This window comes from Dryobates pubescens, chromosome Z (assembly GCF_014839835.1).
Source record: "Dryobates pubescens isolate bDryPub1 chromosome Z, bDryPub1.pri, whole genome shotgun sequence".
NCBI classification, from domain to species: Eukaryota; Metazoa; Chordata; class Aves; order Piciformes; family Picidae; genus Dryobates; species Dryobates pubescens.
In genome coordinates, this window is record NC_071657.1 from 130,769,112 (window position 1) to 130,793,364 (window position 24,253).

Below are 24,253 nucleotides of genomic sequence, written 5' to 3' on the forward strand. Positions count from 1 at the left end.
CCTGACAATTCTGTGGTCTTACATTCCAACCTGCAGAAAAGCTTTATCACAAACCCACACAGCTCTAACTGTGAATCAATAAGTTTTCTATTAATACCCACATTAATCCCCTAGAGCCAAAATTCAATCTCTGGATGCCTGTAGTTTTGTAACATATGGATAGTTGGCCATGCTGAACCTGGTGTTGCCCTCTATTTCTCATTTCCTCTCAGTTTCATTTTTCGTGAGGTCTCTCTGAAACTGATGCACATGAAATAAAACTGCTGTCCAGACCCACTTTTTTATCAGCACTTTTAGTCTGTCTCTTTCATCTAAGATAGTGAATTAAATATGAGATCTGATTTGACACAGAACAAGAGAAAAACACCGAGAGACCTTTCCTTTTGGAAACAATATTTTTCAGGCTGGAGCTCTTTGAGATATGGATGTGCTTTAGTATTAAAGTTGAGTGGCTCTTTTAGTGAGTGTAACATAAATTTCCATTCTATAAGTGCTAAAGAGAGAGGTTAACCTATGTGTATTTGATGGAACATGACAACTTTTTTTCCATTTTCTTTAAATGGGCCAAGAACTGGGTTTGGGGTAGTCACTGCCCCACTGCAGTAACTACCTGCAGTATTCACTAAGACTGAAAGCGCTGTTGGCAGATTTCAGAGCAGTTTGGTCAGTGGTCATTGCTGCACCTGAAGCGAAGTGTGAGGGTGTTCATTCTCTTCTTAACACACAGGTGTGGAAAACATGTTGAAAACTTTGTCTTTTCAAATAAAAGCAAAGGGAAGGAACGTGACCCCATGAGGACTCGGGAGGCTTTATAGTAGCTGCGAGGAAGGTAGACATACAAATGTTGCCCACAGTGGTCTGAATTCAGATTGCTTCTTTACCCAACTGTACCGCTTAACTTGCAAGTCCTGCAGGGAGAGAAGACTTTTTAACTGTAGGCAGGCACCCAGGACAGGTAGCTGGGAGCTGAGGGATGCCCTGAAGCAAAGTGCTCCCTGACTGCTCTAGCTAGGCCTCTGACTGGGACAAAATTCTGCTGTCTGAGTAAAGACCATTGCTCTGTATGCAACTGTTAGTCCCACTACTGGAGTGGCAAAGAGGTTTGCAGTGCATCTGCCATTACCCAGGAGCTCACTGAGCAGAAACTGAGGGTATTGTGGATATTGTTTACTGTGTGATGTGGGAGAGAAAATTAAGGAAATAATCATTTGATACATGGCATTTAAAAATATATTCAGCTGCTCCTCTGAAATATTAACCAGTCATGAATAATGCAAACTGACAACATTTAAAATTCAGGAACAAGCACCACTTTATATTCTACCAATGAGGTTTCCATTACATTCCAGTGTTACTCTCACTCCTAGGGAAAAAAAAGACAGAAATTAAGACTTTCTGCACTTAGTGGCACAATGTATGTTTCTGGCCCTGTCTAAACATGGGAAATATGCTGTTTGTATTAAATAAATGTTCATTATCAGGGGGAAGGATATTAAGCCCTATTTGTTGCATTGAAAAGCATGTTGGGTGGGTCACTAATGCTGGAGATAGTTGTGGGGGGTTTGTCTAGGCACAGACACAAGCAGGAATTGCTTCATTTTCAGTTTGGTGCTGCAATGGACTTAGACTGTAGAGTTATGTCAGTGTGAGTTTAAGTGGATGATCCAAGGCTTACATGTGACAGTAGTACTGAAAAGCCCACTTGTTTGTGTGCAGTTCCAGACCTTTTCTATGAAACTACAGCAACTGCTCATCTGTATCTGATAAACAAATGCAAATACCTTGCCATATGTGTACACTTACTTGATCTCTTCTACAGCTGTCCTTTAATCTTTGCAACAGAACAAGGATACTAAACACTTAGTGTCTTGAGCCTAGTATTGTATTTTAATTCAGCATATACTTTGGAAATACTTCAAAGACTCAACAATTTCAGGACAGAAGGCTTTGGTGAATAGTATGTGGATTGGGATATTGGAATGGTGGTGCTCCTTTTTAATTTGTTTTCTTTCCCCTTTATTGTGTTTTTAGTGTTGTGATCTTGGATACCATGCCAGTCTGAATAGAGCCCTCAGAACATACCTTTCTGCAGAGTATAACCTTGAAACTTCCAGGCATGAGGGCTTAGACATCATTGAAAATGCAGTTGACAGCTTGGAGCCACGAAGTGACAAGCAGAGATTCATGGAAATGTACCCCACTGCTTTTTGTCCACCAATGAAATTTGAGTTCCAGTCTCATATGGGTGATGAGGTCTGTATACTGACAAGTAACCCCATGCTGACTCTTTCTGTTTCTAAGGCAGAGAATTTGTCCTCTTCTGCAAAGAGTTTGGTAAAAGCTGTTACGGCGACCTGAATGCAAGCTGAGGAGCAACAATGTACGGCCAAACTGGCAGCATTGTTCTGAGTTTCTTCAGAGTTCTCCAGTGAAAACTGTTGTGTGTTACTGCATTATGTACTACTTGTAATGACATTGCTGTGAACTTGCTGGCCACCCTGTCCTCAGCCCAGCACCTCTCCAAGTAGTGGCTTCATGTCTTCACTATCTGTCTCACCCATGAAAGAGCTGTTGAGTGCTCTTTGAGAGCAGCTGCAGTGCTGCTCCCCATTATGCACACTCAAATGCAGCCTTTTCCCCTTCTTCCTTCCTCATGCTATCATCTGGAGATTTCAGGCTTACAGAGTACCCCAGCCATACCCTGTCCTGCTACAGCAAAGGCCTGTAGCAAAGCAGAATGCAGCATCATCCGTGTACTTCTTTTATCTGAAGGCAGCTCCAGAGGTTTCATTACTGTATGATAGAGAGGCAACACCAAGCAGCCATACAGCAAGGCTATGCTCTGTAGTCATAAAATGCAGTACAGAGTTCCATGCTTTGTAACACATAACTACTGTAAATTTAGATGGACACATTTTATCTACTTGATTATTTTTTAGTAGCTTTGGCAGGAATTCCCCTAGTTTTTAGGAGAGCAGCTGAAGACTATTAAGTGGTGGGGTTTATTTCCTGCATCTTACAGCTCATTTTGATTCTTTCTTAGGTTTGTCAGGTCACTGCCCAGCAACCTGTGCAAGCAGAGCTTATGCTTAGATATCAGCAACTACAGTCACGACTGGCCACACTCAAAATTGAAAACGAGGAGGTAAGATCTGTGTCTACAAGGGCAATGCATTCAACATCCTTTTCAGGAAGGTGTAGTGGTTTCTACCTTGTCAAAATCATGTAAATGACACTGAAATGGCTTCAATCTATATGAGTGGTTTTAATTTTAAAAATCAAACACTGGCAGAATATGCTAAGGGAGGTCCTTGTCTGCTCTGTAGATAGAGGTTTGGAAACTCTTATCTTCCACTCATCCCTACATTCCCATGGCCAAGTTCTGAGTTTTTTGCTTCAGTGAATACTTGTTGAAGCACTTATTTTTAAAGTTTTGTGGCAGAAAGCCACTGAGCACAGTTTCTGCTTTCTGTGATTGCCCTCTGTCCAGTCCCCAAATTGCTACTTCTGAAGTACAAAGGAGTTTGCACTATCTTTTGTGGTAGCTGAGTCAAAATCTCTTGTGCCCTCAGCTGCAGCTATTTATAAACAGGAGTGCTGAATGCCTGTGATCAGAATAGGTCACCTAGTAAAATACAAAACAATTCCCTTTTTCACAATGCAGCAAAGCTATGCTGTTCCCTTCCTCTTGCACTGGCAGCAGTGGGTATAAATTGCACCTTTATCCACGTTAAGGCAGCGTTAAAGGCCCTCAGTTTAAATGAGAATCCGTTCCTGGATTAAAACATAGGGATCATTTCTTGGCGTAGTTTTTGGATATGTTTTCAGGATTCCCTTTTTTCTCATCCTGTGTTATGTGCTGAGTGGTTGAATCTAGGTATTAGTATCTGTGAGACATGGGCAGCAGTCTTTAAAAATTCCCTTTTGACTTCAGAAAACATCTCATGCTAGCAAAGACAAAAGGATAGACAAAAGATTGTTTCTTTCAGTAAAGTGCAAGGGCATAGGGGAAGGAATTGTGTTAGCAGACACAAAAGGGATATTTGCCTACACTAGAGATATATGTACAAGTGTACATGATTCAGTTAAGTTGGCTTCACTAGCAATACTGGGAGGTAAATCACATCCTTTTGAATCCTGCCTGTTAACTTTATTGTTCTGTGGAAACTCTGCATCCCCTTTTCCATGGCTTGCTTTCCACTGTGAGCAACCGAGCTCTTTATAGCTCATAGGAAACGCTGTGAGGCTGGTGTAGATTGTTCTTTCTCCAACCCCCTCCTGCAGCTGTGTATTCCACTTCTGCAATCTAAACATCACTCTGCTCCACACCATAGCACTCTACAGAACAGTCTCACAGATTTTTTTTCTTGGAAGAACATGTTGTTCTGTCAGCCAGATCCTTGGATATACACATTCCATCTAACGTGGTGACCACCCATGGGAGAGCTGACCTTTCAAAGAAGATCATCTCTACTGCCTGTTGTCCCAGATTAGGGACCATTATCAAATCACATCACATTTTTACGCTGATTTCAGGAAACAAGTCCGTGGTTGACTGTCAACACGAGCGTACATTCGTGCCTGTGGATTCTGCTGTGGTAAAGCAGAGAACTAGACGGGGAACCTAATTGGCTCATTCTTCCCTCACGTTGGTATTTGTTACAGTACATCTAATTTTTCATGTTCACACACCAGTTTGTTCAGGGGAGTGTGTGAAATAATTATTTTGAGTGATCAGCTTCCCTTCTAAGCTGTTCTGGTAGGCATTTGTCTTTCTGTTTGGTAAGTCATGCTTTTTAACACCAGGTTAAGAAAACGACAGAGGCTACGCTGCAGACAATACAAGATATGGTCACCATTGAAGACTATGATGTGTCAGAGTGTTTCCAGCACAGTCGCTCAACGGAGTCTGTGAAGTCAACAGTCTCTGAGACGTACCTGAGTAAGCCCAGCATTGCAAAAAGAAGAGCTAACCAGCAGGAAACGGAGCAATTCTATTTCATGGTATGTTGGTCGCTTGCTCGCTCCTGTGACACAAACCAAACGCCGGAAGAAAACACTGCAGCAGTTCCGGGAATTTATGTGCCCTACAGGGACCTCGACAGGCTGGGCAGATGGACAGAGTCCAGTGGCATGAGATTTAACACATCCAAGTGCCGGGTTCTGCACATTGGCCACAGCAACCCCATGCAGAGCTACAGGCTGGGGTCAGAGTGGCTGGAGAGCAGTCAGGTGGAAAGGGACCTGGGGGTGCTGGTTGATGGTAGGCTGAACATGAGCCTGCAGTGTGCCCAGGCAGCCAGGAGGGCCAATGGCATCCTGGCCTGCATCAGGAACAGTGTGGCCAGCAGGAGCAGGGAGGTCATTGTGCCCCTGTACACTGCACTGGTTAGGCCGCACCTCGAGTACTGTGTCCAGTTCTGGGCCCCTCAGCTTAGGAAGGATGTTGACTTGCTGGAGCGTGTCCAGAAAAGGGCAACAAGGTTGGTGAGGGGCTTGGAGCACAAGCCCTATGAGGCGAGACTGAGGGAGCTGGGGGTGCTTAGTCTGGAGAGGAGGAGACTCAGGGGTGACCTTATTGCTCTCTACAACTACCTGAAGGGGGGTTGTAGTGAGGCGGAGGTTGGTCTCTTCTCCCAGGCAACCAGTACCAGAACAAGAGGACACAGTCTCAGGCTGCATCAGGGGAGGTTTAGGCTGGAGGTTAGGAGGAAGTTTTACACACAGAGAGTGATTGCCCACTGGAATGGGCTGCCTGAGGAGGTGGTGGGGTCGCCGTCGCTGGGGGTGTTCAGGGCGAGGCTTGACAGGATGCTTGGTTGTATGGTTTAGTTGATTGGGTAGTGTTGGATGATAGGTTGGACATGATGGTCTCGAAGGTCTCTTCCAACCTGGTTTATTCTATTCTATTCTATACATAGTAACAGATGGATCTGTCTCTCTACAGAAATTCAGAGAGTATCTGGAAGGTAGTAACCTCATCACAAAACTTCAAGCAAAACATGACTTGCTGCAGCGGACGCTCGGAGAAGGTAAATATCACTCAATAAACTGGAAAGCGATTCCAGGCTATGTCGTGAATCCACTGAAATGCCAAGGGTATGCAGCAAAAACAGCTACAAAACTTAGAGTTTCATTGTCCAGTAAGCATAGGTTTGGGTTTTACCAGTCACAGTTGTGATGTGATCAGAGTACACACTATAGACTGATTTTTGTCTCTTCGAGAGATACTTCTTTCCACTGCACAGACATTTAGACAAGTGACTGTATTCTGGAAATGGAGCCAGTGAGTGAAAAGTCTTGTGTCTGAAAGGAGAGGTGACACAGTTGCAGGGTGATTTAAGACCCTGTGACACATTTGTATTTTCTACTTCCTAACAATTTCTGTTGACTTGAGGTTTCATTAAGAGTTGTGGTAGAATGACTTTTTTTTCCAGCATGTGAAATTACCCAGGGTGCATCTCTTACAATGGACTCACTAGCATAATATTTCTAACGCATGGACATCATAGTATCATAGTATCAGTCAGGGTTGGAAGGGACCACAAGGATCATCCAGTTCCAACCCCCCTGCCATGGGCAGGGATACCCCACACTAGATCAGGCTGGCCAGAGCCTCATCCAGCCTCCCCAGCCACCTCCCTGGACAACCCATTCCAGAGCTTCACCACTGTCACGGTGAAGAACTTCTTCCTCACATCCAGCCTGAATCTCCCCACCTCCAGCTTCATTCCATTCCCCCTAGTCCTATCACTACCTGATATCCTGAGCAGTCCCTCCCCAGCCTTCTTGTACATGAATGTATTTCTTGCAACCCAACAACTCAGTGGAGCATTTAGGAAAGGTAGAAGGTGCAGCCCTGATGTCACTAATGTCAGTAGCTATACTTACAGAGTTAATGCCAGTAGCTAGACTTACAGACTTAATTTATCACTGAGTTTCTACTAAGTGTTTGCTTATTGAATCAAAACTTAATGAATAGCTCTATACATATTATCATTTTTGCATGTTGAATTACTGCATTACCAAACAAATATTGTTGTACTACAAATTATGATAGCAGAGAATCAGCCATTGTCCTGAACACTCCACCACAATCTTTAGAAATACATCTTAAAACAGACATGAAGTCAGCAGGTGTCCGGGATCAAAAGCAGTAAAGCGGAATGAAGGTATTAATGAATGAGGCACTGTGCACAGTTCCAGCCCACCCCTTAGCAGCCCTCCCAACTGGCACTTCCTCATGGGCCAAGGGGAAAAGGAGACTCACACTGCATGCCTTGAGGACTAGCCGCACAGAATGTGATAGACCTGACAGGAAGTGAATAGCACTGCAAAGAGTAAAAATCCTCTCCTGAAGGTTAAACATAATTCAAAGTTCAGACTCAAGAGAAGAAACTTAGTTTCTAAAGAGTGTCTGTAAAGGATGTGTCAACTTCTTTTATTTTTACTGCCAGAAGTCTGTTGTTAATCAGATTTCTTCTTGCTTGAATACAAAAGCCCAGATCCATAAATTCAGTTGTGGAGGTGCCTAAAGACCTATTAACATTTCAATGGCTGTGACCCAAACAAAGCCCCTATCTAGGGAGGTTGGGGGTAGGAAATCAACAGGGTTCTCATGCAAGACTGGGCTGTAGATGTTTGTTAGCTGGTTTTAGACACGTTGTGTTCGTTCTCATGGAAGTTTTCATTTGATATGATGGGGCTTCTTTTGAGTGTGTGCATTAAGCAGTTTATTCACACAAAACAATGTGCAGCTGATGTCAGTCAAAGAAGAGCAAAAAAATATACCTCCAGAGGTGCACAGAAAATGGATTTGGATAAATAAAGTGAATGTTTGTTATTTGGAAGCCCAGTAAAATGCATGAGGAGCAAGGTAAAAGGCAACAGAATCTGTTGCCTAATGCATGTTGGGAAAGAAATAAGGAAAGAAATGTATGAAAGGAAATCCAAAGAAAACTTCTCAGCAGGGTGACCTAAGTGATAAATTGCTGTCAGCCTCCAGGGCATTCTGCCATGCATGCTCAGACGTGCTTAGACCTTTCTGTTTGAAGAGTTCCCTTTCACCCATCAGCTGTAACCCTGAGCAGTTAATCTGTGTGACTCAGAGTGGTTTTGCATCATCATAGCATAGCATGTACAAATAGTACCCCAAATGTACACATCCACATTCAAAGCTGATATTTGGAGAAAAGGCTGGGGGTTTTTTACTAGTTAAAAAGTTCAAGTACTCCACTTCTGTTGAGGCATGTCCTACATTACAGTGCACATGCCTTGCAAGGATGACCTGGATTCAATTTATTTCTTGAATGGAGGCAGTTGTAAGGGTAGAATTACAGTGGAGTAAAAAACATTATTGCTGTAGCTAGTAGAGAAATGAACTTGTAGGAAGTGAACTGCTCCTCTGCTTCACTCAAGCTGCTTTTTCTGTCAGTTTTAATGTTACCACACCACCAGACAAATAATACAGGGTGCTGTATTAAGTAATACAGAGGAGAATAGGGGAGAAAAGAGGAGGATTGTCTCAACTCCACGTTTTCTTTTGGCATCCTCTTGCTTTTATTCAAACCTTTACAGTGTGAGGATGTAGGCTGAATAAATCTAGATTCTAGTCTGCTGTCCACAACGATGAGAGCATTTGGTTTCTGTTCCAGTTCATCACTTGCTTACTACAGTCTGATGCTGTTTATGAACATGGCAGATGCATATTCATGATTGGCACAAGGGAGATCGCTTCATCTGAATGCTCTGTGCACAGTCTGTGTCTACAGATTGGGAGAAATGAATGAGAAATACTCAAATGAAATTGCTACTAAACATAGGAAGCACACTGATACACACTAATTTTGACCTGTGTCTCATCTACTGAATGAACGAGGCAAAGGGAAATGCAAGAAAGAGAATAAGCAGCTGTAAAAGAAATAGGTTTTGCCCTAATCTGTGAAATATCAGAGGTGTGCTTAAAATCCCCCAGTGTCAGGATTTGTAACATCTTCTGCTTTGCTTAGGATTCTCGGTCTCAATGAAATTTTACTCCTTACATGAGAAAGAAGTCCCTGGCTTACCCTTTTTCTGTCATAGGCTGTTTTACATACTCTTTCATCCCCTTTTTTCACCTCTCTAGACTCAGTGCCAACAATCTTTATGTGTCTTGTTAGTGCTGGATGTTCTTCCCGGAGCTGATTCATTTCACCACCTCGTGCAGCTCCCCACTCTTTTTGTACTGCAAAATACATTTTCAGATTAGGGTTTTCATTACTGTGCAGCATTTCAGATGCACCTGGCCACTGCCACAGAATATCATGTTTTGCATGTCACTGTTGTTTCATTTCTTTCTGCAGTCTGACAAGCTTTTTTGGTGCCGCTTTTGAATGAGCAGTTTACTTAGACCTAGCCCAAGCCATGCTCAAAGAGTCAGTACAAATAGCTGTTGTTCTGTGAACTCCATAGGTGTTTCATTCTGTCTTCCTTACTATCTTACTTGAATCTGTCAATACTGAATTTCATTTGCCATTGTGTATCTTGTTGCTTAACACAGTTAATCCCCTCTGAAGGGCCTCATAGTTTCGTCAGGACTTGATACGAAAGCATTTCAGTCACCAGCACAATATTCTGCCTGCTTAGCTGCTGTGATCTCCCCAAGACTGAAGTCTGTTATGTGTTACACAAATGATCCTAATAGGAAGGCTTTAGTAAATGATGGTTACACTTCTGTCATGATGGAAAAAAGATCATTTCATTCCACTCACTTTTCCTTCTCTTCACTAGTTTTTGATCAATGAAAGTATTTTGCCACGCAATCCATGGCTGTTTAGTTGCTTCAGTTGCTGCTTGTGGAGAAACTTACCAGGGGCCTTTGAAAGTCTTAAGTAAATTAGTTCAGCTGATTCTCCTTTATCCACTATTTTAGTGACATGTTCAAAGAATTCTAATAAATTAATAGGGCACAATCTCCCGTTGGGAAAACTGGGCTGGTTGGAACTTATCATGCCATGACCTTTGTAGGGTTTCATTATTTTGCTTTTAATTACCCTGAGCTGATGCAGTGCACAAGCCTGACTTACTGCTCTGTTGTTCTGCAGCAGGAACCTTTCTGGAATACAGTATTTGCTTCTTCACAGTGCTTGCAGTTTTCCTGTGGTGTTTCCCAGTGGTAGCGTTTGTCTCGGTTTGAGCGGATAGGAAGCTATTTTAACCCCTCCCCAAAGGAGTACAATAAAAACACTCCACAGAGCTGGAAAGTTGAAATGGAAATAGTACTCACAAATATACACAGAAATACCAAATGCACAAATTCGTGTTCAGCCTCGGCCCAGTCCTCCAACCTGGCCTTTCTCAAATCTTCACTAGGTCAAAACCCTTCCAAAACCTTCCCCCCAGCCAGGCCAAAAACCAAGCCTCAGTGCTCTTCCCCATGCCTCCCTGATCCTCCCCCAAAAACCTAGGCCAAAAATTGCATAGCAAAAAAGTTAGCCAGGCTGCTCGAGGCTGAAAGCCTGCCCTTGAACACCACTGAGATAACAGCCTGGCACGCTGGGAGCAGAGAGTGAGAAAAGGGGCAGGACAGACAGTAAGGTCCATTTGTATAGGGGTGCAGGATGATGGGAATGGAATACCAAAGACTACATTTTCCAGTGTCCACCTCCTTGTACTCTCTGGTACCTCCTGGGGGACCATTTTTACTTCTATAATTCTTAAACATGTAACAGTGTTGTATTTTTTCCCCTGCAATACAGGAGAGGAGGCAGGGTTTCAATGCAAACCATTGGTGTCTAGTGCTCTGTCTTTTTAGCACTGCACAGATTTAGGCACGGTGGGAGATGTAATCTAGTCTTGGTGCAGCTCTATTTCTATATTGATATAGCCACTAGACCAGATAAACACAAACAACAGATATTGTTTGGAGGTTTACTTCAAATTATTTACAGTAGCAAGTGACTCTTTAATCTATGGGCACACTTCTTAATAGTTGTTCCATAACATGGGTTGTGTTTATGTTTTACATGTAACTGTGGAGGTGATAGATAACTGTGTTGCTGTTTGTTGTATAATTGTGTATCTCAAGGGGTGACCTCATAAATGTTTATTAGTATGTAAAGGGTGAGTGCCAAGAGGATGGAGTCAGGCTCTGCTCAGTGTTGCTCAATGACAGGACAAGGGGCAAGGGGTGGAAGTTGAGGCATAGGAAAGCTTTTCCCTGTGAGGCTGCTGGAACATTGGAACAGGCTGCCCAGGGGGGTTGTGGACTCTCTGGAGATACTCAAAACCCACCTGGAAGAGTTCCTGTGTGATCTGCTCTAGGTGCTTTAGGGAGAGGTTCTTTACCATGAGGGTGGTGAGATACTGGAACAAGTTGCTCAGGGAGGTAGTGGAAGCCCCATCCCTGGAGTTTTTAAGGGCAGGCTGGACGTGGTTCTGAGCAACCTGATGCAGTCTGAGGTGTCCCTGCCTGTGGCGGGGGGGGGGTTGGAACTAGATGATCCTTGAGGTCCCTTTCAACCCTAACAATTCTATGACTCTACAATCCTGCTCTGGGAGAGAAGGTTGGACTGGATGATCTTTTGAGGTTCCTTCCAACCCTTAACATTCTGTGGTTCTGTGATCTTTTGCTGGTAAAGGTAGGGCTGAAAGTAATTTAGCAAGTGTAATTTAGATGCAGAGGGGGGAAAAAAAATCTACATAAGCCCTAAAACGATTGTTTTCTATTTGCTCAACTCTTTCAGGTCACAGGGCTGAATATATGACAACAAGGTAAGAGATTTTTTTATTTGCCTTGATTTCAACGTGAAAATGTAATAAAATGTTGTAAGTTACAATTTTGGAACACGTTTGTATGGCTGTAAAATATTGTTGCTGCTCTTGTCACATAAACTGTGTGTTTCCACATGCAGCACTTCTGTTTCTGCATGCTGATGGGTAAATGACCAGACTCTTCATCTTCCTCGCTCTTGAGAGCTGCTTAGGCCAATGTCAAGGGTGGTACAAGCTAGGGAGATCCTTAGGAATAACTTGTGAATCACACACCAAATGTGAAGGTTGCAGGGGACTTTTTGATGCTAGAAAATGACTCTATTTCAATTGCTAGAGAAGAACGTACCTCTCAGGGGTTTTATTTAACTTGGTTAGGATACACGATTCAGAAGAACCTGATGCAGAGATAAATTTAGGGGGTAGGCTGCATCTTTAATAACTGAGTTCTGGACAGGAATAAGTGCCTCTCCCAGCATCCACATGTTTAATACCTAAATGGGTCTATCTGATCACAAAAGAGAAAGGATACTGTGTTCGATCTCCCTGCTTGGTGCAGCACGTGCATTTTGCGTTGTGTAATGCCACACCTGCGGCGATGCCTCCAGACTTAAAGACAGATGAGACCTGCAGCCTGCAGGGCACCAGACTGCAACTATTTGAATTTACAGCTGCCACTTTTGTGTATTGCTGTTGGGCAGCACACTTCCCCTCCTGATGACAGCAAGACCATCCAGCCCAGCTTTCCTGGTCTCTTCCCTTTTGATGCCAAGCCTCATCTTTGAATGTTTAGGGGTTTTTTTGTTTAGAAAACAGAGGAGTATTGACCTCCCAGCTAAGAAGTTTGGATCAATTCTGACTCTGCCTTTCATGGACCACTTGGTTTTGTATACTTTCTCTGCCTGCCCACCATGTTCCTGGGGACATCTCTACAGACTTCAGATGACCTTTCTCCTGCTACTTCATGGTCTGCTTTAGCTCTGTAAAGTTGGACTTACTCTCTTTCCATACACAACCCCAGATGAAAAGCAGCAAAAAACCAGAGCATTCTTCCAACTGCTGACAGTAATTCTGAGACCCATGCCTTCAACTGTGCCCCCAGATGCTACCAGGGATGCATGGAAGTCAGCAAGCTTATGTCTAATGAGAAAAGTGTTCTTTCTTGGCTCCAAAGCAGGTGACTCATGAGGCTCACATCATCCTAAATTCCCTGCTGTGTAAGCAGCTGAAAGATGATGAATTTAGGCAATGATTTTGCCTCATTAAAGTTGGGCATTAACTTGAAGCCACCAAACCTATCTTCTTGCAGCTGGTCCCTTAGAAACTCTAAGGGCACAAGGTCTGCCCATCCATTCTTCAGTACCAGTTCCTCCACTCCATCTGGGACCTGCCCCACGTTCAGTTAACTTCCCAGACTGTAAGCCATGCAAATGGAAATGTTCTTCAAAGTCAAGGTTAAATTGCAGAAGGGAAGAGAGTATATTTAAAGATTTCCTTTTAAAATAGCAGGTAGTACTCAAACAGACCAAAGCCCCCATGTCACTTCATGTTCTATGCATTATTATTCCTCTCTCTTTCTGACAAAACATTTGTGTTTCTTTTTCAAATTCCTGGGGGGGAAAAAGACAGAAACATCGGACTGCTGATTCAGGGGTAGTAGGGAAGCTGTTGGCATGCCCTGACATTCACAAACTAGAGAACAATAGACAACCTAGAGAACAGTATTTATTTCCTGTAATGTCTTTCAGTTGTCAACATTTTGCAGACCAAAGTTTTGTGTGTTCTTCCTTTTCTTTTGATTGCCTTATGCTGCTTTTGTTTGTTTCAAGTTGATGATTCTCCTTTAACTCCTTTAGCTAATTTACAAGGTATTTCTGTTCTTCTGTGAAGATGTTGATGGTCGGATCTGGAAGACTAAAGTTGTTTAACCTTCCTGGCTCTAGTTGAAAATGCAGACAGCTTGGTTTGGAAGTATCTTAGGAGTGTGATGAGCAGCTTTAATTGGCATTTGAAGCTTCTTCAGCATGAAGCGACTTTTCTGCTTGATAAGAGGTGCTTCCAGCGCCTGGTCTCCTGCCATGGCTGGCAGGATGAATTCCAGTGGTTGCTGCACATTTCATGCATGACTGCAACAAAAAAGACCATTCCAATTGTGCAGAGTTTGGAATAAATGTATATGGTAAAACTGCAAAGCAGGGGTTCATAAAGAGTGTAAACATCTATCCATATGTAATGTGTTTTTAATGGGGGAGTTCTGCACTCTTTAATCACTGTAACACTTGGATTTGGAGGGAAGTGTTTATTTGTGAGGTACTTTGTTTATTTCTCTCTTCTTTACAATGTACTGTTGTTTTGCCATGAGCTTACAGACATTTCATTTGATTGTGTAACTTAACTCTACCTTGCTCAGTAACCATATTCCCTTCCCTTAGGCCTCCAAATCTTCCCCCTAAGCCCCTGAAACACAGGAAGCCCAGACCCCGATCACAGTATAGTGCTAAGTTGTTTAATGGTGATTTGGAGTCATTCATCAAGGTACTGGCAGAAGCCATCCTCTTGGCTGATCTCAACACTTCTTTCTATAATGGTCACCCCCTCACATGAGCTGAGGCAGATCATTATGTTTAAATCTGTCCTGGGGCTCTTCTCCTTCCCAGGTGATCAATATAATACTTCCTGAAGTCGGGGAAAGAGGGAGATTTATTTCTCACATTAGCCTCCCTGCAATTTTGTTTATCAAGCAGGGATAATTTTGGTAACCTGGTTTTATTAGGAAACTTAGCATCGTGTAGGAGATAAGATGCAGTGGTACATCCCACAACTTAGCACAATTTCCTGCTTGCCATTTTCATTACATTCAGTGTACGAAGCCTATGGAGAAGCAGCGCTGCCCTGGGTTTGATATCCAGTTTTTTATTTCCTGTGACTTTAGGAATTCATTATATTGGGTGAAATTGTGATCACTGCTATTCTGGATCTCATATCTTTGCTGTATTTACTATCTTCTCCTTTCTCATACTTTTATTTCTGATAATGCTTCTAGCCGAGGCCGAAGGAACTCTCACACGAGACATCAGGTATAGTTCTGGTGACAAGAGAACCATCTCTGCCTCGCTTTCAGGTTGCACTCATGCCTGGCTCAAAATTAGCTCTTTAAAGGACTTGGAGGGAGATGTTTGCATTAAGAAATGAGTGTACGAGTACAGCAGGCAAAACTGGACCCAGAGCATAACTTTGGAGTGAGAGTAGTCTTGAATGATGGATATTTCCTTCTTCATTAACAAGCACCTGCCCATCACGGTCAGTTTGCACCTCTGGGCACCAGCTGGCAGAGTTAAGGGAAAGAACTCCTAAAAAAAATATGTGAGAGTGCATTTATAAATGCAGTGAATGAAATTCCTGACTGCAAGCTCTGTGAACTGCATTTGACTGGTACAGGGATTATTTTTTTTTTCATCCTGTGCAGCTTAGCTATCAGCAAACATTTTGCAGAACAAATTCTGTGCTCAGTGACACCACACCAGTTTAGCTGTCTTTGAGTCAAGCTTTCAGCCACCCTCAGTACAACTGTAGAGAAAACTATTATTATTATGCAGACAGTGCAGTGAGGTGCCAAGACTCTTGAGAAATCATCACATGATGCAGGAGATTAATTTCATGAGCAGTTTCTCACTCAAGGATGGAAATGAGCAAAGAAGCAGAAACTCCCACAACAAAAGCCCCTACATTAGAGAAGCACAGAGCAAATCAGGAGAAACAGTATCCTGTCACAGGGAAGAGGGTTATGTCACATGGCAGTGTGGGTAAGAGGGCTTACTCCCAAATGGAGAGTCCTACATAGTTAGCCTTTCAGAAGGAAAGAGAAAAAGAAAGCTGGTAGCCTTACGATAGATTTGCCCGTGGGGGAGCTAAGATAAGAAAACATCTCTGCCCAAAGCCCATGTCACTGCTGATAGGGTTGAGTCATGTTGACAGACATGAAAGGATTGCAGCTCGCAAAATACAGTATTGCACCAGATTGCTTTCTGTTACATTTTTGCATCATAAGAAATGACAATTAGTCCCAAACGTACATGCACTGACTACACACATCAGATCAAATTCACAGCAGTGGCAGGGTCACTATTCTTGACGTTTCACCAGCACAGATTGTAACTTCACATTCCTCTCCTGTCATCAGTTCCAAAATCCAAAGCTGTTGGTTTAGATTATTTCAGGGAGTTGCTTAACTACAAAGTTGTGTGTGGTTCTCAACAGATTCTCCAAAACTAAGTATGAGAGCAATGCTGTTGCTGTTGTTGTTGTTGTTGTTGGGGTGGTTTTGGTCATTTCTTACTGCAAACACTACCTTCTCCAAGGCTTTACATCCTCTGCATGAACCAGTGTACTAACACAAGAGACGGGAGCATGTTGTGCATGTTTTCTAATACTCTGCTTTTTGGAGAGCCAGGCTGTTCAGTGTTGGTGAAGATGACAGCAGTCCTGGGTTTAGAACCTGACCTCTTCCACTGGGATTTTTTTATTCAGCTCTTACTGAATCGTGAGACAAGTCAAACAGAAAGTGCTCATCCAGATGTTACTGGTTCTTGGCTAGCCAGTGTTTGCTGAGTTTCAAATTAAAAGACAAGCCACCATTTAAATAGCATAATTAAATAGCATAATTAGCAAATTAAATAGCATCATGCAGTCTGCTGTAACCCCACTAAAACAACACAGAGTGCACAGAATACCATGAGTTAGGATATCTGAGGAAGTGCCTGGTTTCACTGTTCCACTGTGTGTTATTTGTCAAACTTTTTGTAGTAGTTGGCTTTTCTTCCGTTTGGGCTTGATTCATAAGCTTCCCATTAGTGTAATTTAGTGTGAAAATGAAACACAGAATGCTAGGGGCTGGAAGGGACCTCAAAATATCATCTAGTCCAGCAGAGCAGGATCACCTATACCGGATCACACAGGAACGCATCCAGGAATATTTCCAGAGAGGGAGACTCCACAACCACCCTGGGCAGCCTGTTCCAGTCCTCTTACAAACTAGAAGGACTAGTTTGTAAGAGGACTGAAACAGGCTAGAAGGACAAACTAGAAGGACTAGTTTGTAAGAGGACTGGAACAGGCTAGAAGGACAAACTAGAAGGACTAGTTTGTAAGAGAAAATGTGTATTCTGGCCTATAGGGTGCTTTTGAATTCATGAGTTTTGTACTACAGACTGGTTTTATATTAAACTTTAAAATGAATTAATCAATCCTCTGAGCACTTACATATTTGAAATACATTTGGGAAGAAAAATTACAGCTTCCCAGACAGGAATTACAAAGGTCCCCATTATTTATGAAACAGTGTTTTTTCCAGCATTAGCACCAACTCTTCTAATAGTTTTTAACCATGTGATTTGTGTCTGTAGTAGGTGTTTGGTGACTTGTAGTCATCGGTGTGCTCGGGGTCAACCATGCAGTTTTTAAAGTGCCAAAACACAGATGAAAGTCTGTGACTCTTCTTTTGGAAATTCGCCAGTTTAAAAGCAAGAGGCAAATAACTCACTGAAAATGAATGTATAGTCACCTTCTACTCCTCCCATCACAAGCATTTTTCTCGTTTGTTCAAACATCTCTGCTTAACCGAACATGTAACTACAGACCTGCTGCTGTAGCAAGAATGATACCGCAAGCGTTGATAACCTGAGCGCGGCCAGCTGGGGAGGTGGAGGCTGTCACCTCCCTTTCCAAACGCCTTTGTTCCTACAGAACCACATGCTCAGATCAAAGTGGCTGCAGTTCACCACCCACTATATTACCAGCTAGTTAGAGCAGCCTAAAACAATGTCCCAGCCCGTCATCTGCCCTATGTTAGGATGTGCAAATCAGCAGGGCCCGTAGGAGTGCTCTCAGGTCAGGAGGGGGATTCCTGGTACGCTATGAAATGTCATTTGGTGGCTGCTCTCCAGGAATATTTCTGATAGTTCAGCAGGTCCAGAAAAGGCCTGGTCAGCTCTTTGTAATCAACATTCTTTACAAACAAACAGATGAAAAAAAACCAAACACACAAGTAAAAAAACCCCAAACCACCCACCCTAAAGTGTTAGGTCCTGTGTGATTAGATCCATGTAGGGTATTATTCTCCAGGAAAAGAAAGGTGAGTTAAATGGAAGCAGAGGGATCATCTTTATGATGAATTACTATTCTTAATAATAAACTTCTGAAAAGGCAAATTCACTGCTCTAACTCATTTTGCTTCAAAAATCTAAAACACATGCATGAGCTTAGATGTCACATACAGTGTTAGCCAGATGCAGTGGCAGAGGTAGAGAGCCAAGTATCTGAATGTCACGATTCAGTTATTGTAATAAAGAACTGTAATCCTTTCCCTTCACCTCTTCCTTTTCCTACTTCCCTAAATGGGAAGAGTACTCTGTTAGAAATTGTTTTATTATTTTTTTCTTATGTGTTTTTTGCCAGCACTGTATGTCCATCTGGACTGACCAAGACAATGCCTTTTCACACTCAGTTCACACTAGGGAGACTTCCTCTTTCTGATCTGCAGTTCACTGTTTCTGCTCTTCTGTTTCCAGGATTCAGGACAAGTCATTCCTCTCATCGTGGAAAGCTGTATCAGATTTATCAATTTATATGGTAAGTGCTAACACCTACTATGTAATCACAGAATCACCAAGGTTGGAGACCTCCAAGATCATCAAGTCCAACCCATCACCACAGACCCCATGACTAAACCATGGCACCAAGTGCCACATCCAGTCCCCTCTTGAACACCTCCAGGGATGGTGACTCCACCACCTCCCTGGGCAGCCCATTCCAATGGCCAACAACTCTCTCTGTGAAGAACTTTCTCCTCACCTCGAGCCTAAACTTCCCCTGGTGCAGCTTGAGACTGTGTCCTCTTGTTCTGGTGCTGGTTGCCTGGGAGAAGAGACCAACTCCCTCTAGCTACAACCACCCTTCAGGTAGTTGTAGACACCAATAAGGTCTCCCCTGAGCTTCCTCTTCTTCAGGCTAAACAACCCCAGCTCCCTCAGCCTCTCCTCGCAGGGCTTGTGCTCGAGGCCTCTCCCCAGCCTTGCTGCCCTTCTCTGGACACTTTCAAGTGTCTCGATGTCCTGAGGGGCCCAGAAGCGGACACAAATTTCATTATTGCCCTGACCTTTTTTGTGTATCTTTTGCATAACACATTTAGCACCACAGATTAAAAAAAAAAAATGAAAGAAAAGAAAGAAAAGGAATTAAAAGTATTTTAAAAACAAGATTTGTTTCTCACCACTGTCTCCCATCTTTGCTGCAGGTCTTCAGCATCAGGGAATTTTTAGAGTGTCTGGTTCCCAGGTGGAAGTCAATGATATTAAAAATTCATTTGAGAGAGGTAATTGCATTTTCATTTATTCAAGCATTTTAATATCTGACATTTTCAAATCCTTTAAATTCTAATTGCTTTCTTGGCTGTTTAAGAAGTTTGTGTGCACTTTGTGTACTGCACCTAAAACTTTGCACCCCTCACGTGCTTAAAGATGAAGTGGAATCATGACGTGCTTGCTTTTCCCCTCTTACATCCCAGGAGCTCGAGGTTGTTGTTCATTTGTTTAGACAAAGGGATCTGACTCTTGAATCAGCTGTAAACTTTGGTCTTTTGTTAGTGATAAACTGCAAATAATAATTTTTCTGTATTACTTCAGAAAAGAAAGCTTATGGGGTTTAATTAGATTCAAGAGACTACTTCTTGCAATTTGAGAACCCTGTTACTTGACCTTCTAGACTAGAAGCGCTGAACTTTCTGGTCCCTCTGCCAAAGAGGCATCGGGATCAGTGAAAATACAGCTTGTGAAAAGGTTGTTCCATTTTCAACCACTGTTTTAATTCCCAAAGGAAACTTCATCCCCAGAGGAGGAATTATGGGAAAGACACCAGAAAGTGCAAACTACTTTTTAAACATAGGTGGCTTCCAACACCCAGCCTAGGATTGCTCTGCTCGGGGAGCCAGAATCCATCAATCCCCTAACCATGTAAAAACAATACTAGTTACCATGTTAAGACACTCTTACTTTTTCTTTTCTTGAGTCTTAGAAGCTGGGGTTTTTTTAGTTTAAAGACTTTTTGCAGGTCATTTGCTTAATAAGGAAACCCTTGGAGCATAAGTTGTGTGACTAGAAGCATGAAAAAATTGCACAACATTTTTCTCCCCAGGATTAGTTATCTGTCTTGTTAAACCTGATGATATCTCTGACAAGATACCCGAAGCAACCATTTTTCCATGCTAAGTGAAGCCACATCCTCCCATTCTCCAGCTTTTAAATCTGCCTTATCATTAACTGCTTCTCCTAGGTAGCGTTAATCTGGAAGATACATTTTGAAGTGTTTCCAAGATAAAGTCTTCAAAATTCCATGTAGTTCCATCAGGCCTGAGGTTTCTCCTAGGGTTTCAGTGTTTTCACATGTTCCTGACTTTTAAATGAAGACAACTTTCCAGTTCAATGAGTTATTGCCTTGCTCAAACTGCACCATATAAGCTCCCAAAGAATAGTCTGAGAAAGGTTATTCAGTTAAGAAAATGTAGGGGTTGGTTTGTGGTTTTTCTTTACTGGCAGTAAATCACTACATGCCCATACTTACTTGGAAGTCCAGGACCTTAGAGATCACTAAGTTATGTAATTTAAAGGAAGCTTTATTTGGGCTGCCTGTTTGACTTTAATCATAGCCTGGGCTTTCTAAATCTGTGTTTATTATCTTACTCGAAAGCTTGCGTTGCCACCTCCCACACACTAAAAACAAAACCAACAAAAAACCCCACCACAATGTCACTCACTTATAAAAATGTTGCATGCAAGAATGCTCCTGCATGTGTGTTTCACTCACTGTATTTACTTTTTAAGGTGAAAATCCTTTGGCAGATGACCAAAGTAACCATGACATTAACTCAGTTGCTGGAGTACTGAAGCTCTATTTCCGCGGGCTGGAAAATCCTGTCTTTCCTAAGGAAAGATTTAATGATCTTATTTCTTGTATCAGTAAGTAGAAATCTCTGTTTCTTTCTCAATAGAATTTTACTTTCATATATACAGCAGAGGCCTGAAAAAAAAAAGAGCTAACTTCACAGATTTGTTTGCCATCTGTAACTGTCTGGGTCAGCTATTAGTCATACTTGCAGCTGCGGTTGTTCCTTTTCCCCGGTGGGATTAATATACAGTACAACTCTTTGTTTAATAGGGCAGGAAGAAATAGCTTTTGGTATACAAGAGATAGTTAAATTTAAAATGCATTATTATTTTCCTCTGTGTGTTGGGGCAGACAGAAGGGAATGAAGTCATGACTGTGCAAACAGAGTACATTACTTTGTGGAAAGGTTTTCATGCCCCACAGCTTGGAGTCAGCACTGGTGAATAAGTAACCAACTGCTTGATATTGTGTGGTTCTGGACCTTTACTGTACTCAGCTTAAAACCCTTGATCCAACCAGCAGGAAAATCCTTTCAGTGCAGGAATGGAGGGGAGCAGCTGCTTGTTTTCTGTGGAGGAGCTTGGTCTGCCTTCCAGCACACAAGTTGTAACAGGATGCCTTGAAGGAACACTGCATGGGTCTGTGTACTGCTGGTGTTCGTAGCCAGACACAGAGAGGTTGGAGTAGTTTAGGAAATCCTCAGCAGATGAGTGAATTGCTTTGGCATGCACAAAACCTCTTCGAGTTCACAGGTCCCTGCAGATGTTGAGGAGGGATAAGGCCAAGCCAACTATCAGTAGGCTTACTGTTCCCTGTGGGTCCTTTAGAAGTGGTCAGAGGTGCTAGCTTTGTGGAAGACTTTCCTCCTTTCAGCCTTTCCTTCATAACTTGCATTCTACAGTCAAATGGAGGAGGCGGCAGGTTTTCAGGTAATGAGGGCCAGTCCTTTTGGACTTAAGGCAAGCTTTCTCCAAACTTACTTTGGCAAAGGGTTATCAGCCTAGCAGACAGGACTGCAGATCAGTGTGTGCACACTGTCCTGGAGTGGCTATCAGATGGGCTCTTCTGCTCCTTGCTGGGGGAACCCAACATACGTGGTTTCCTTCTCACATAGGGAGGATTGCAGTAATGCAGCCTGGAGGTTACAGATACATGGATCCATGTGACCAGGTCTGTGTGCAGTGTTTGGGTTTGGGTTTTGGAGAGGAGTTTTATACAGCTATTGCTATTTGCAGACTTGATGGTATTGAAGAGTCCTGAGGAACCTCAAAAATGCAGTTTAAGAGTCTGATCTCTGATGCTGAAGGGGACTCTCTGTCTTTAGGAATGGAATGGAATAAGGGATAGGATAGGATAGGATAGGATAGGATAGGATAGGATAGGATAGGATAGGATAGGATAGGATAGGATAGGATAGGATAGGATAGGACTAGACCAGGTTGGAAAATACCTTTGAGATCATCGAGTCCAACCTATCATCCAACACTATCTAATCAACTAAACCAGGGCACCAAGTGCCCCATCCAGTCTCTTCATAAACACCTTCAGTGATGGTGACTCCACCACCTCCCTGGGCAGCCCATTCCAATGGCCAATCTCTCTTTCTATGAAGAATTTCTTCCTAACATCCAGCCTAAACCTGCCCTGGCACAGCTTGAGACTGTGTCCTCTTGTTCTGGTGCTAGCTGCCTGGGAGACCAGCCCCCACCTGTCTACAACCTCCTTTCAGGTAGTTGTAGAGAGCAATGAGGTCTCCTCTGAGTCTCCTCTTCTCCAGGCTAAGCAACCCCAGCTCCCTCAGCCTCTCCTCACAGGGCTGTGCTCCAAACCCCTCCCCAGCTTTGTTGCCCTTCTCTGGACACGTTCCAGCAAGTCAACATCTTTCCTAAACTGAGGGGCCCAGACCTGGACACAGTCCTCAAGGTGTGGCCTAACCAGTGCTGATTACAGGGGCAGAATGACCTCCCTGCTCCTGCTGGCCACACTGTTCCTGATACAGGCCAGGATGCCATTGGCCTATCTTAGTTCAGCCTGAGCTCAGCTTTAGCTAACTGTGCTGTCACAACCCGGAAAATGTCTGCAAGTCATCGAAAGTGAAATCTAAAAAGGGATTCTTTTGACTGAGTGATTTTATGCATGTCAGGGATGATGGAACTTTAATAATCCTTCTCTGTTTTTCATTTCTGTATGAAATAAAGCATATCTGCTGGGAAAATGTATTGATTTAATGGCTTCAGTTGACAGGAAATCTACCACATTCTTGGATAAGATGTTCAAATTATTAATCTCCTTTCATCATGAAACATTTGTAGCAAGTTTCTGCTGTCACATTCTGCCCATTGGATCTCTTTTTTTACTTTGTTATTTTGCCTAACCATTAGAAAAATATAAATGATAGTTCTTGTATGTCGAGGTGGTATTTCACTCCAGTGTGGTGAAGAGCTTTACATTGAATTGTAAGATACCAAGAATGAGTATTCAGGTTAGAGAGATTGTACAAGGGACTGCTTAGGAATGCAAAACACACTTCCCCAAAACAACCTTTTAAATGTGTTCCAAGAAGAAGAACCTGGATTATTTCAAAGAGTTTCTGTTCACCTTTAAAGCTTCTGAAGATGGGATGGGGTATGTGGAGAGGTAGAACTTCAGTGAACTGAGGATGTGTTGGTGTCACCTGTGGGAGAGAATCACCAACCTCTCAGAGCATCACTGTCTGAAAGGCGTCCGGTTCAGTTAGCCCCAAATGGTCTCCCATTATTAAGAACACCAATAAAAAGGACAATGAGTACTAGATCTCTAGTGTCAGGTCTTGGTTTCCTTGGAGCTTGTCTAACTATTGCAATGTTAAATAATAACATATTATATAGAGCTGAAATCAGTGATGACCAATAGCCTAAAGCACGGTCACTGCTTTTTGCAGGCATGTTTTACAACAGAAGAGTTAATGGGAAAGAGGGATTGCCCCCTGCTTCTAGTTTGGACTGGCTGTTCTCTGGGGCTGTCATAAGTCTGGATTGGAAAATATGAACTATGAGGAGTGTCTGAGGGAGCTGGGAATATTCAGTCTGGAGAAGAGGAGGCTGAGGGAAGACCTCATCACTCTCTACAACTACCTGAAGGGAGGTTGGAGTGAGGAGGGGGTAGCCTCTTCTCCTTGGTGACAAGCAACAGGACTAGAGGAAAAGGTTTCAAGCTGCACCAGGGGAGGTTTAGGCTGGGTGCTAGGAAATGTTTCTTCACAGAGAGGGTTCTCAAACATTGGAATGGTCTGCCCAGGGCAGTGGTGGAGTCACTGTTGCTGGAGGTGTTTAAGCAGTGTGTGGACCTGGCACTTGCAGACATGGTTTAAGATTGACCCTTCAGTACTGGGTTGAAGGTTGGACTGGATGAGCTTTGAGGTCTCTTCCAACTGGATGTATTCTGTGATTCTGTGACCCTGTACCAGCTTGTCAAAATGAGGTGTAATGACTGAGTAGTTTTGCTAGGTTTTACTGCTGCTATTGCTGTTACAGAAGAAAGCAGAGGATTTCCTTCCTGATAATATGTTGTAAGAATACCAGATCTGTTT

General features: G+C 42.9%; 1 protein-coding gene across 2 annotated transcripts in view; it reads left to right on the plus strand.

The window, feature by feature from the left end:
• SRGAP1 (SLIT-ROBO Rho GTPase activating protein 1) overlaps positions 1-24,253 on the plus strand; it is a 164,166-nt gene that overhangs the window by 111,754 nt on the left and 28,159 nt on the right. The window contains exons 7-15 of one of the 2 annotated variants that reach the window (XM_054178674.1): positions 2,032-2,253; positions 3,044-3,145; positions 4,807-5,004; positions 5,948-6,032; positions 11,724-11,751; positions 14,181-14,283; positions 18,315-18,375; positions 19,040-19,117; positions 20,622-20,756. In XM_054178674.1, coding sequence (XP_054034649.1) covers positions 2,032-2,253; positions 3,044-3,145; positions 4,807-5,004; positions 5,948-6,032; positions 11,724-11,751; positions 14,181-14,283; positions 18,315-18,375; positions 19,040-19,117; positions 20,622-20,756 — 1,012 coding nt within the window. Of the gene's footprint in view, positions 1-2,031; positions 2,254-3,043; positions 3,146-4,806; positions 5,005-5,947; positions 6,033-11,723; positions 11,752-14,180; positions 14,284-14,791; positions 14,826-18,314; positions 18,376-19,039; positions 19,118-20,621; positions 20,757-24,253 lie in introns of both variants that reach the window. The other variant, XM_054178675.1, reaches the window with a different exon arrangement.